The 12,441-nt window shown below is 48.7% G+C and overlaps 1 protein-coding gene across 4 annotated transcripts; it reads right to left on the bottom strand.

The window, feature by feature from the left end:
• Positions 1-1,733: 1,733 nt before the first annotated feature.
• LOC105466472 (patr class I histocompatibility antigen, A-5 alpha chain) lies at positions 1,734-10,507 on the bottom strand. Of its 4 annotated transcripts, XM_071097331.1 has the most exons (9): positions 10,435-10,460; positions 9,046-9,251; positions 8,647-8,916; positions 8,131-8,406; positions 7,282-7,557; positions 7,061-7,177; positions 6,591-6,623; positions 6,437-6,484; positions 5,846-6,270 (listed from the first exon to the last, which is right to left on the bottom strand). In XM_071097331.1, the coding sequence occupies exons 1-8, from the start codon at positions 10,443-10,445 to the stop codon at positions 6,441-6,443; spliced, it is 1,233 nt and encodes a 410-aa protein (XP_070953432.1). In that variant the 5' UTR covers positions 10,446-10,460; the 3' UTR covers positions 5,846-6,270; positions 6,437-6,440. The 4 variants fall into 4 exon arrangements, with proteins under 4 accessions (XP_070953431.1, XP_070953432.1, XP_070953429.1 ...); XM_071097330.1 differs by lacking the exon at positions 5,846-6,270 and adding an exon at positions 1,734-2,808 and having other exon boundaries at positions 6,437-6,623; positions 10,435-10,507; XM_071097328.1 differs by having other exon boundaries at positions 6,437-6,623; positions 10,435-10,506.
• Between the last annotated feature and the right edge of the window lie 1,934 nt (positions 10,508-12,441).

Below are 12,441 nucleotides of genomic sequence, written 5' to 3'. Positions count from 1 at the left end.
TAGGTTGCATGCTCCTTATGAAAGACTAATGCCTGGTCATCTGAGGTGCAGCAGTGTCATCCAAAACCATTTCCCTCTGCCTTCCGCCACCTCCACTGGTCCATGGAAAAACTGTCTTCCATGAAACCGGTCCCGGGTGCCAAAAAGGTGGGGATTTAAGCTATAACAGTAAAAAAACTGTAATACTGAGTGTGAAAGGAAAATAAAATTTCAGGACTCCAAATTCACTATACCAAAGGGAAAAGTTAAGTTTGGAGACTGAGTGATGGCAAAACTGCCTTTCTTTTGTTTCTAAACAAATAACTGCAAAGACAGAAGACCCCATATCTCCCCAGGTCGCCTCCCTTACAAACTGCTCACAAGATAATTCCTTGTGGGCCCCAACATCTTTACTCTAAAAGAGTTTTGTTGACTTTCCCCCAACAATGTAAATTAACAGCTTATCTTCACAGGTACAAGACTAGACATCATCCCTTCACCCACATGGTGACTTTTCTACCCAAGGTTTACTTTATCTTATGTTAAATGCAGATTTACTGAGCACGAGATGAATGCATAGTTGACTGTCTTTTTCTTCTCCTGGCTGCTCTTTCCCCTATAAATATTGCAGTCCTCAAAACCCTGTTAGGAAAAAGCACGGGCCACAGATGCTACAATGATTTGTGTCTCTGTTTCCAAGGTGCATCTTCAGCTCAGCAAAATAAACTTCTAAACTGACTGAGACCTGTCTCAGAGGTTTTTTGGTTTACATGACTGTAGCAACTTCCTGAGTTCTTTGAGTTAATTTAAGAATTCTCAAACCTTGGGAGGTGAGAGACCCCTGACTTTGCAGCCATGATAGACAGAAGTGCAGGTAACCTGGGACCCGATACTTGGGACTTGCATCTAAAGTGAGGACAGTCTTGTGGGACTGAGCCCTTAAACCTTTGGAGCCCAAGGTGAACTCCAGGTAGTTAGTGTCAGAATGGAGTCGAACTCTAGGACTCCTAGCTGCTGTTGGAGAATCAGAAAGTTATTTGGGTGGAGGAAAACCCCATCACCATCCCACAGAGAGAAACTTAAAGTAAGAGCAAGGAAGTACACCTCTATCTTTTTGGTCCCAGAGGAAAAGATAAACAAAATGTAAGCATTTATTTCATATCCCTAATCTACTAAACACAGGTTGCTACCAGCTGTTCATTGTCCAGACGTGGAGTGGTCCTACCTCTAACCTAGAAGTTAGGATTTCTTAGGCCTTTGAGGGTGTCACATAAAAACTAATAAATGTTAGAGATTCTCTCCCCAGAAATATTTCGACACAGAAGAAAATATAAATATTAATATAAAACATCGGTGTGGACCCAGATCCTCTGAGATCTTACAAACCTGGGTGTTTTAATCCTAGTAAGAGACAACGCTGAGGGGAGATGTTTGAATAATCATTTCGTCATCACACAATGCCACTCCAATAATCTAGACTATAAACTGGGATAGACAAAAACTTGATGTAATAATCTATCCTTAAGGGAATGGGTGGAAATATGTTATTTATTAGTCACTGGTTCATTCAGACACTCTGCGTGCCTGCCAGGTACCAGATAAAGTTCTCTTCCTGGATCACTGCTCCAATAATTAAAATTTGTCACTTTTCCCCACCCCTTACACTCTAGCACTTGAACTCTCTTACTACACCAGAATTCCACACTGTCAATGAAAAGAATCAAACTTGGTAACATATTTGGAGAGATTTATTGTGAGCCAAAAGTGAGTGACCACAGCCCATGACGCAGTCCTCAGGAGACCCTGAGAACATGTGCTCAAGGTGGTTGGGGCACAGGTTGGTTTTATACATTTTAGGAACATATGAGACATCAATCAAATACATTTAAGCTATACATTGTTTAGGTCCAGAAAGTTGGAACAATTTGAAGCAAGCAAGGGTTGCAGGGTAGTGCTTCTGGGTTACAAGTAGATTTTTAATTTTTCTGATTGGCAATTGGTTGAGTTACTATCAATAGAAAGGAATGATAAGAGGTTGTGGAGTCCAAAATTTTTTCATGCAGATGACGCCTCCAGGTGCCAGGCTTCAGAGAGAATAGATTGTAAATGTTTCTGATCAGATTTAAGGTCTATGTTGGTGGTAAATGCTGGTCAGCTTTTCCTGAACTCCAAAAGAGAAGAGGGCATAATGAGACATGTTCAACACCTGCTTCCCATAGTGGCCTCAGTCAGTCTTTCAGGTTAACTTTTGAGCACCCTGGCTGAGGGTGTCAATTGAGATGGTTAGGAGGGGGTGGCTTTGATGTTTATTTTTGGTTTACAACATGCAAAATGTTGAGAGGAGACAGACACCACCTCCCTCCCTGGAAGAGGACAACACTCCAGTCACCCTGCAGTTGATCATGGACATGAGTCTTAAGCTCCACCAGTCTGATGACCACCTGCTGAAGAGGTGTCATTGTCCTAGGTAAATACTAAGGGTGTGTCATCTCACGCCAAGAAGATTAAGGCCACTGACACACGAGGAGTGAGTTTAGGAGCAAAGGGTTGAATAGGCAAAAGAAAGACAAAGGGGAACAGCTCTCTTCTTGTGAGAGAGAGGGGCACCCAAAAGGGAATTCTGGCCTGGAGTGGGAGTGCATCGGATTTTACAGGCAGGCTTGAGGAGATGGTGTGTGATTTATGTAGGGCGCACAGATTGGTTGGACCAGATGTGATATTTCCATAGTGCAAGTGGAAGGCTGTTCGCCCCACCCTCATCCTATTATGCAAATGGGCTTTCCACTTGGCCGGCGCCATGTTGTCTGCCCCTTATTGTAACGAAGGAGCCTGGCAAAGAGAAGGGAAGATGGAGTCAGCATTGTGAACATGCCCAGTCCCAGGTGTCCGATTCCTATTCGCACAGCTGCAGGCATTCACCCGTGCAAGCTTCCAGCTTACTTGTCTATGTCTGAAGCCTGATATTACAGGCTGCTCCTTGTTAGAAAAGAAAATAATTTGGAGCCTGCTTTTCATTAAAAGCCTTCTGTACCCTCTTTCACTCCTATATCACTGCCAGACTCTGAGCCAGAATGCGGTGACAGAGAGGCTGGGACTGTGCAGATCACATTTTAGTAAAGAGGGCTGAGTGACAGTAGTGATGTCCAGTTTCCAGGTGCAGCAGTGACGTCTCCCCTGGCCTCGGGGTCCAGTGTCCAGCACCAGGTGTCAGAGGTGTGAGCAGTGGCGTCTGTGCTCAGCAGCAGGGGCAGTTGTTCCTAGGAGGGACCTGATCCAGGGGGGGCTATGGATTCTGTTCCTGGATGTGTAGTTTCAAGCCTGCTTCTGTGGCCTTCCCCACAATAAAACTAGCCCCCAATACCAGATATACGACTTTATGTGTAAATTAGAGATATTTGGTTTCCATAGTTTGCTCCAAGAAGTGAGCGGGAAATGAGTCTGTGGGCGGGTGTCAGAGAGCGGCATTCAGGGGTGTTCTTTGTGCGAGAGCCACATCCTGAATTCTCTACCTGGCGTCCACCCCATGGTGGAGAGAACAACAGGGAATGTCACATCGCATAACTGATGATACACATCCTCCCTTTTCTTTCTGTGAGGAAAATCCTCTTTTAAACAGGGTTTGAAAACCTACCCCACCCACCTACCCTGGGCACTCTCTGATCTCTGATCTCAGTGGTTCCTGATCTAGTTGAGCAACAGGATTGCCGGCGCGGATTAGAAAATACTCGGGCCACTCCCCAGAACCCCTGTTTCAGAGTTTTATGCTCAAGACCAAGGAATCTTTTATATAACAAGCCGTAGAGGTGAGGCTGTTGCTCAGGCATGTGGGATCCTGGTGTTCTTGATCTGGAGACCAGCAACATGAGCTCCAGCCTTTTCATAAATCAAGAATCTCTTGCTCGACTCCAGACTTCCTGGATCTCAGCACCACGTCCAGGTGATCCCTGTTCACACAGGAGTTCCTTGTCTAAGTGTCCTCTAGATGTGGGGTCCGAACCGTGCAGTCTGCTCTGCATGTGGTCTGATCACATCCCTTAGAACTGGAGGTCCAGGGTTCAGTCCTTGCCCTCATTCTTTTCCACAGTCAATCACTGTCTTGGGTGCCCTCATCCATGCTTGAGGTTTTAAGTATCGTTTATATGGTGTTACCTCCTAAATCTATTTCTCCTGCCCAGTCTATTTCTCCTTTCCTCTAAACTCTGGAGTTGTCTGTCCAAATTCCACCCCAGCTCCCCAACCTGCATTCCTAGTAGACATCTCCACTGAGTGCCTGTGATGCCCCCTCCTCAGTATGCTCCTGCCAGAGTCTCCCCATCTCCACTGACAGCAGCTCCACCCTTCCTTCTACTCACTCTTTTTACAACCATGGGTGTCCTTCATTCGTCTTTCTCACACCACAGATACAATCCATTGGCAAATGCTGTGAGTCCATCTTCAAATGCATCCAGAATCCACTCACGTCCCACTCTTTCCCCTTCTCATGCCCTAGTCAAGGTCACTGACATCTCCAGCCTGGAATACTGCACTCGCTTCCTACTGTTTTCCCTTCTGCCTCCCTCGTCCCTCAGCTCTCAATTCTGTTCTCAGCACAGCAGTCAGAGATCCTTTTAAAAGAGAAGTTATATCATGGCCCTCTTCTGCTCAAAACTGTCCTCTGACTCTTCATCCCACTCAGATCAAAGGTCAGATCCAACCCCATTCCCCTCAAGCCCACCTGCTTTGGCCACACCTCTAACCTCACCTCAGTTTCTCTCTGTCCAGCCCTCCTGGCCTCCTTGCTCTTGTGGGAACACAGACACTTTCCTGCCATAGTGCATTGGGACTGGAGGTTCCTCTGCCTGGAAATAACTTCCCCAGACATCCTCATGTCCCTCAAATCCTTCCTCAAAGGTCACCTTTGCAACAAGGCACACACTGACCACCCAGCACAATAGCCACCTTCCCTGTCCCCACTGCCCACATCCTGGATTACCTGCCTCACAGCACTTACCACCTTCTAGCACTTTCCTTCCTTACTCTGGTTATAGTGTATCTATCGTCTGCCTCTTCCCACTGGAACATACCCTACAAAAGGCCAGAGATTTTTCTGATTTTACTTCAATGATATTCCCCAGATGCAGAACAATTCTGTCGTATGTCTGGCCAACGACAAAGGTCAGTTGAATGAATGATCACTGTAGAGCACCTCCCTATTCTAAAGGCAGTATCTTTATTAACATAGCCTCAGGCCAAATGCCATTTTGTGGCAGCTACAGCACAAGGTTCCCTCACACTGAGATAGAGGCCGCCTATGTTTTTCTCAGCAGTGCTGCTTGTGTGCCCTCCCTCCCCCATCCCTCTTTCTACAGCAACGCCCCCCGCACCCCCCACCCCTGCACACTGCAACTCACAACCAGGTTCTCTCTTCAGGAAATAACAGTCCTTGATGATGGGTCCAATTTCAGAGACAAATGTAAGTCTAAATTAGACTCTGCTTTATAGATTCATGAGTTGGGGTTGGATTCAGCACCAAGATCACTAGAACCAGGGCAGGGAGAGAGGGAAGGAGAGCAGAGCAGAACAGAAGCTCTAGAAGCAGGGCAGGAGGTGAATGGCTCTGAAAATTTGTCTCAGAATGCACAGAGACCCCCGTGTGCAGGGACCGCCGGGGGCGATGTCTGAGCCTCTGTGGTCACAGCTCCCACTGGACAAGTTCCCACTGAAGGGACAAGGACGACGGAGCAGTGAAGGTGACCCAGCTGAGGACTGACCACATAAAGCCCATGAAGAACTGAACAGCAACTAAGCACAGGCCCAGTCCACACTGGGCTACTCACAGCCTTCTCCACCCCCACCTGCAACAGACTCAGCACAGGGAACATGCGGATTCTGGAAGGTTCTCAGGTCTTTATTTGCTCTCTCAGGTTCTCGAATTTGACTTATTTAATTAATCTGTCAACCTCTCATAGCAGATATTTGAGAAAACAAATTTATATTCAGATTCTTATTTTCAGTAGGGAAGTAAGAGGTTGCAGCTCAGTGCACATAAAGTTAAGACTGAGATGGAGACATCCAGTCCCACCTCTCTGGAACAGGAAAGATGACTGGGGAGGAAACACTGGTCAGCATGGGAACAGGGGTCACGGTGGACACAGGGGTGGGCTGTCCCTCCACCTCCTCACATTATGCTAACAGGGACGCAGACACATTCAGATGCCTTTGCAGAAAGAGATGCCAGAGTCTCTTGAAGTCACAAAAGGGAGATGTGAAGAAATCCTGCATCTCAGTCCCACACAAGACAATTGTCTCAAGCTACAGAAAACAACAGTCATGAACAAATTCAAGTCAGTCATGGTAAGTGATGACACTCTGAACAGCCCACCACACACTCGAAACGTTACAATCAAAGAATCTCCATTACCCAGGCCCTTCCCCTCTGCCCTCCCCCACCCCCCACTCTAGACCCCAAGAATCTCACCTTTTCAAGCCGTGAGAGACACATCAGAGCCCTGGGCACTGTCGCTGGCTGGGGTAGAACAAAAACAGGACCTGGTCAGAGCCCGCAGGAGACGTGGGACAGGAGGAATTACGGGATGGGTGATCTCCTCCACACTCCCACCCCCACCACTTACACGCAGCCTGAGAGTAGCTCCCTCCTTTTCCACCTGTGGGAAGAAAATGTCCTGTGAGGAGGCTGGGAGGAAGCAGGGCCATAAGATCTTGGAGGAACGTCCTTTGGACCCAAGAGAAATTTCCAGAATGATGAGTACAGACCCAGGGCAGGATCAGGAAACAGGAGGAAAGCAGCTGTGTGTCCTGGACCAATTCCCCTCCTAAGGTCTGTCCTTAGCAGGGACCTTCCCCTGACTCATGAATGCTGGAATCAGGACCCCAATACCATAATCATCAAGGTGATACATCTGTCCTTCATTGTCACATGTGCTGCACAAAAGAGTAAGTGCTGGCACACAGGGTCCCAGGTTGAGTTAGCCCTTGTGTGGATGCTGCTTCCCAGGAATGAGTCAGGGAACACTTCTACCTGGGGTTTGAAACCCCCAGTGGGATAAGAAAACCCAGACCCCACCCCTCACCCCTTCCGTACCTGAGCTCTTCCTCCTCCACATCACAGCAACGACCACAGCTCCAGTGACCACAACTGCTAGGACAGCCAGGCCAGCAACAATGCCCACGATGGGGATGGTGGACTGGGAAGATGGCTCTGGGAAAGGAGGGGAAGGTGAGGGGCCCTGACCCTGCTGAAGGGCTCCAGAAGGGCTCCTGCTTTCCCTGAGAAGAGACATGACCCCTCATCCCCCTTCTTACCCCATCTCAGGGTGAGGGGCTCCGGGAGCCCCTCGTGCTGCACATGGCACGTGTATCTCTGCTCTTCTCCAGAAGGCACCACCACAGCTCCCCACTTCTGGAAGGTTCCATCTCCTCCTGGCCTGGTCTCCACGAGCTCGGTGTCCTGAGTTTGCTCCTCCCCATCCCGCTGCCAGGTCAGTGTGATCTCCGCAGGGTAGAAGCCCAGGGCCCAGCACCTCAGGGTGGCCTCATGGTCAGAGATGGGGTGGTGGGTCACGTGTGTCTTTGGGGGATCTGATGGGAAGAGTCAGAAAATTCAGGCGCTTTGCATCTCTCATGGGACACTCCAGCAGCACCCATGTGACCATCCTGAGAATGAACAGGACACCTGGGGTGGGGAAGGGAGCACAGAAGCCAGACACCAGCCTGGACACAGGCATCTGGGATAATCTCCTATTCCTTGGAGAGTTCTAGTCTCTGAGGGAGGAACAGGGGCTTCTGGTCCTGACCTGAGTGGAGGCCGAGGGACTCAGAAAAGCTGGAATCAGACCTTCAAACGTATTTAGTGTGAGGCAGAGAACAAGGCCTGAGAGAAAAATACACGGTGCCCAAGGCTGCTGCAGGTGTCAAAGGAGACCCCTGACCAGTATTTAGGGACTGTCTTCCCCTCCATGTCCTCAGAGACGTCATCCCTTAATTGTCCTAGAGAGCAGAGGGGCCCTCAGAGGAAATCAGGAAAACTCATGCCATTCTCCATTCAAGGGAGGGCGACATTCTAGTGCTGATGCCATTTTCCTCCCCTCCTCACGGGAGGCCATCCCGGGAGATCCACAGGCGATCAGGAAGGCTCCCCAGTGCCCCTGGTACCCGCGCGCTGCAGCGTCTCCTTCCCGTTCTCCAGGTATCCGCGGAGACATTCCAGGCACTGCCCCTCCAGGTAGGCTCTCATCTGCTCCGCCACACCCGCCGCCTCCCACTTGCGCTGGGTGTTCTGAGCCGCCTCATCCGCAGCGGTCCAGGAGCGCAGGTCCCTGTTCAGGGCGATGTAATCCTTGCCGTCGTAGGCGTACTGGTGATACCCGCGGAGGAGGCGCCCGTCGGGCCCCAGGTCGCAGCCAAACATCCACTGGTAGGTGTGAGACCCTGGCCCCGCCCCCGCGGTCAGTACAGTCCCCCGAGCCCCGCCCCGCCCCGACCACCCCGCCGGGATTTTGGCCTCAACTGAAAATGAAGCCAGGTAAAGGCGCCTGGGGTTCTCTCTGGTAGAGGGTCTGGGCGGATCCCGCGGCCTCAGGGCGGATCTCGGACCCGGAGACTGGGGGCGACCCGTCCGTGGGGGATGGGGAGGGGTCGTGACCTGCGCCCCGGGCCGGGGCCACTCACCGGCCTCGCTCTGGTTGTAGTAGCCGCGCAGGTTCCCCAGGCTGACTCGGAAAGACTGTGCGGTCTCCTTGACTTTCCGTGTCTCCTCTTCCCAATACTCCGGGCCCTCCTGCTCCATCCACGGCGCCCGCGGCTCCATCCTCGGACTCTCGGCGTCGCTGTCGAACCCCACGAACTGCGTGTCGTCCACGTAGCCCACGGCGATGAAGCGGGGCTCCCCGCGGCCGGGCCGGGACACGGCGGTGGTGAAATACCTCATGGAGTGCGAGCCTGGGGGCGAGGAGAGGCTGAGACCCGCCCGACCCTCCTCCCCGCGCGGCTCCCCGGGTCCTGCGCCCCCGCCTGCGGTCCCCTCGCTCCTCCCCGCAGAGGCCATTTCCCTCCCGACCCCGCACTCACCGGCCCGGGTCTCGGTCAGGGCCAGGGCCGCCGAGAGCAGCAGGAGGAGGGTTCGGGGCGCCATGACTCGCATCTCGGCGTCTGAGGAGACTGTGAGTCCGGGTGGGCGCGTGGGGAGTTTAGAACTGAGACCGCGGCGACGCTGATTGGCTTCTCTAGACATCCGACACCCAATGAGAGTGGGAACTGGACGTGTCAGGAGTATCCTGGAAGATACAGGTTGGGAGAAGATACAGGAAGATACAGTTGGGAGATATAGGTTGGGAGAAGATACAGGTTGGGAGAATATACAGGTTGGGAGAAGAAGTGAAACTAGGGGAGTGGGGAATCCCCAACTCTGCGCCTCCCCATGCAGACAAGGCTCTGGGAACCTGAGACCCTAAGAGCCACGCCCGGGACCTGGGACTTCGTCCTGATCCCTCTTCTCCTACACCAAGCCTCTTTGTCACACTGTCTGCCTGAGTCCTGGACGAGGATCTGTCTGTGGAAACCAGGGAGAGACCCCCAGGCTGCGCCCAGCCCCTTCCCCTTCCCTACTCGTCCTGGAATCCCCGACCCTGAACTGGACTCCCTGCCTCCCACTCCCTCTCCCCTTGGACCTTTGTGCAGGGAAACTCACCACGGGGAACTTGATGCCGGAGTGAGCTCGCCCTGGGAATGGAGGTGTAGAGACAGGGGTTTTCTCTCTAAACCCGGTGAAGTTTTGTCTGAAGGCACCACATAGAGATTCTCATAGAGACCAGTTTCCTTTTTTGTTTATTAATACAGTAGGTAGCACAATATTGGTAATCCCTGAATGATTAGAATTCCAACCCGTAAAAGACCTGTGTCAAAACAGCATTACAAAGCTCTTAAGTTTTGCTTTCCCAGACTATGGATCTGTGGCTCTGGGTTGTTGCATTTAAAATTACCTTCATTCCTTAGCCCGAGTTTCCCTGTGTGAGTCCAGAACGTCTCCTGAATACAGAGAAGCAGGGTTTGTTACTGTCTATTGCAACCGGGAGCCTGTAGTCATCACCTCAAAGTTGCGAGTGCTCCATGCAGTCCCAATGCTCTTCACCGACGCTCAAGCACTGCCTGTTTTCCTGAACTCTGCACATCTAAGCAGTGTGCATATTTTATTGGACACTTAGTATTTTTATAACTTTTTTTTTTTTAATCATAAGGAGCCAATTAGCTTTTAGGAAGTCCAACAAAATGTATTGAATACCGAATGCAAAGAACCCCCTGCTAGGCTCTTCCACTGCTTTAGAATTCTTTCCTCTGCTCCTTTTCCTCACCTCCTGCTTCTCCAGCCCTTCTCTCTGCCCCTCTCATCCTCACACCTCCCCCCACTTAGTCCTGGCCACCGGGTCACTCCTGAATTGTGGCACTAACACTGTCCCTCACCTCTTGCCCATGTCTGTTCTCCCCACAGTGCTCGGCGGTCCTCCTAACGTGAGCAAAGTCCTGTCATTTCTTCACTTAACAATGGTTGGATTCTGGTCTACAATTTGCTATATGTTTTCAATTCGTCTCATCTCTTTTTGTTTCTGTTCCTCCTCTACTACTTCCTTATGTGTCAAATAAACATTTTGTAGTTTATGATTTTAATTCTCCTAGTGGCTTTTGGCTGTATTTCTTTACACTAATTTTTTACTGTTGTAAGAATGGAAACCCAATTCCTTGGCTTTTCACAGTGAAGTTCAGGTTATATTAAACGACACCCGGCAAAATAGAGGACACTTGTAACAGTGTAGCTTCATTTAACCTAACATTATGCTATTATTGTTTTATATATTACATCAATCTATATTATGAACTCAATGATACAGTGTAATACTTTTTGTTTTAGACAAGCAGCCACATGTCTTCAGGAAATTAAGAAAATGAGTGTGAATGTGACATGTGTATGTGCATCATTCCTGTTGTTAATTATTCCTTTCTGTATATCTGGGTCACCATCTAGCATCATTTCCCTTCAACCTGAAGAATTTCCTTTAAAATTAAATGTAGTACAGGACCCCTAGGAAATGAATTTTATGGCTTTGATGATCTAAAAATGTCTTTTTTTTCTTTTGCCTCCCCTCCCCCCTCCCTTTTTTTTTTTTTTTTTTTTTTTTTTTTTTTTTTTTTTTTGCTAATTAGGGCGTTTACGTTTAATAAAATTCACCAGTTTTAGCTGTGCTTCTTAGTGAATATTGGTAATTATTTATAGTCGTGTAACTACCATACTGCCCAGTAGAGAAACACTGAAAGCAGAGAACCCCCTGCCAGGCTCCTCCACTGCTTTGGAGTCCTTTCCCCTGCTCCTTGTCCTCACCTCCTGCTTCCCCAGCCCTTCCCTCTGCCCTCATCCCTCACACCCTCCTCTCCTCTTAGTTTAATCCTTGCCTCCCACCCTCACCCCTTCCCTTCACTCAACCACCGCTCTGTTTTCTGTCACTGCAATACTGAAATTTCTAGAATTTAATGGACATGCAATCATATGATATGTAGTCCTTCGTTTGGTCTCTCCCTTCGCATAACGGTGTTTGAGATGATGCCATTCACTCATTTTTGTTGCTGAGCAGCTGCTGAGTATTGCTGGAATCCCAGTTTATTAATTGGTTTCTCTATTCTCTAGTTGATTGACATGTGGATTACTCCAGCTAGGGTTTGTTATTAATGAAGCCACTAGAAATAACTGCTTACAAGTGTGACCTTACATTTTTATTTCTTTAAGATGAATACATATTTGTGGAATTGCTGGGTCATGTAGTAGCAGACGGGTAGCTGTATAAAAAATTGCCATACTGCTTTACAAGTTGACTGCCACATTTTTTGCATTCCTACCAGCAATATCAGACATTCCTATTTTTTCCATATACTTGACAGTATTTAGACTTATCAAATGTCTTTTTAACTTTACCTATTCTAGGTTATGTATGATGGCTTCTCATTGTGGTTTTAGCTTGCACTTCTTAGATGACTAGTATTGTTTACTATCTTTTCATGTTCGTCTAAGTGACTTATTACATATATTGTATGAACTATTTTGCAAATTTAATGATTAATTCCAGAGACTTTTTCAGAATCTCCTAGTGTTTTCTACATATGCAATGAAGCTGGTGACAAAGAAAGACTTTTGTTTCTTCCTTTCCTATCTATTGATCTTTTTTCTTTTAAAATTATTTTTATTTGGTAGACATGAGGTCTCACTATCAGGCTGGTCTCCAACTCCTGAACTCAAGTGATCCTCCCACCTCAGCCTCCCAAAATGCAGGGATTACAGGCATGAGCCACCATGCCCTGTCCTTCTGTTGGTCTCATTTCATTTTCTTGCCATGTTGCACTGGTTAGGATGTCTGTTAGGTATTTAAACAAGAACGATGAGAGCTCACATGTTTGTTTACAAGGAACTTAAACAAATTTACA

Source organism: Macaca nemestrina, chromosome 5 (assembly GCF_043159975.1).
Source record: "Macaca nemestrina isolate mMacNem1 chromosome 5, mMacNem.hap1, whole genome shotgun sequence".
Classification (NCBI taxonomy): Eukaryota; Metazoa; Chordata; class Mammalia; order Primates; family Cercopithecidae; genus Macaca; species Macaca nemestrina.
This window is presented reverse-complemented; position numbering and strand designations above follow the sequence as displayed.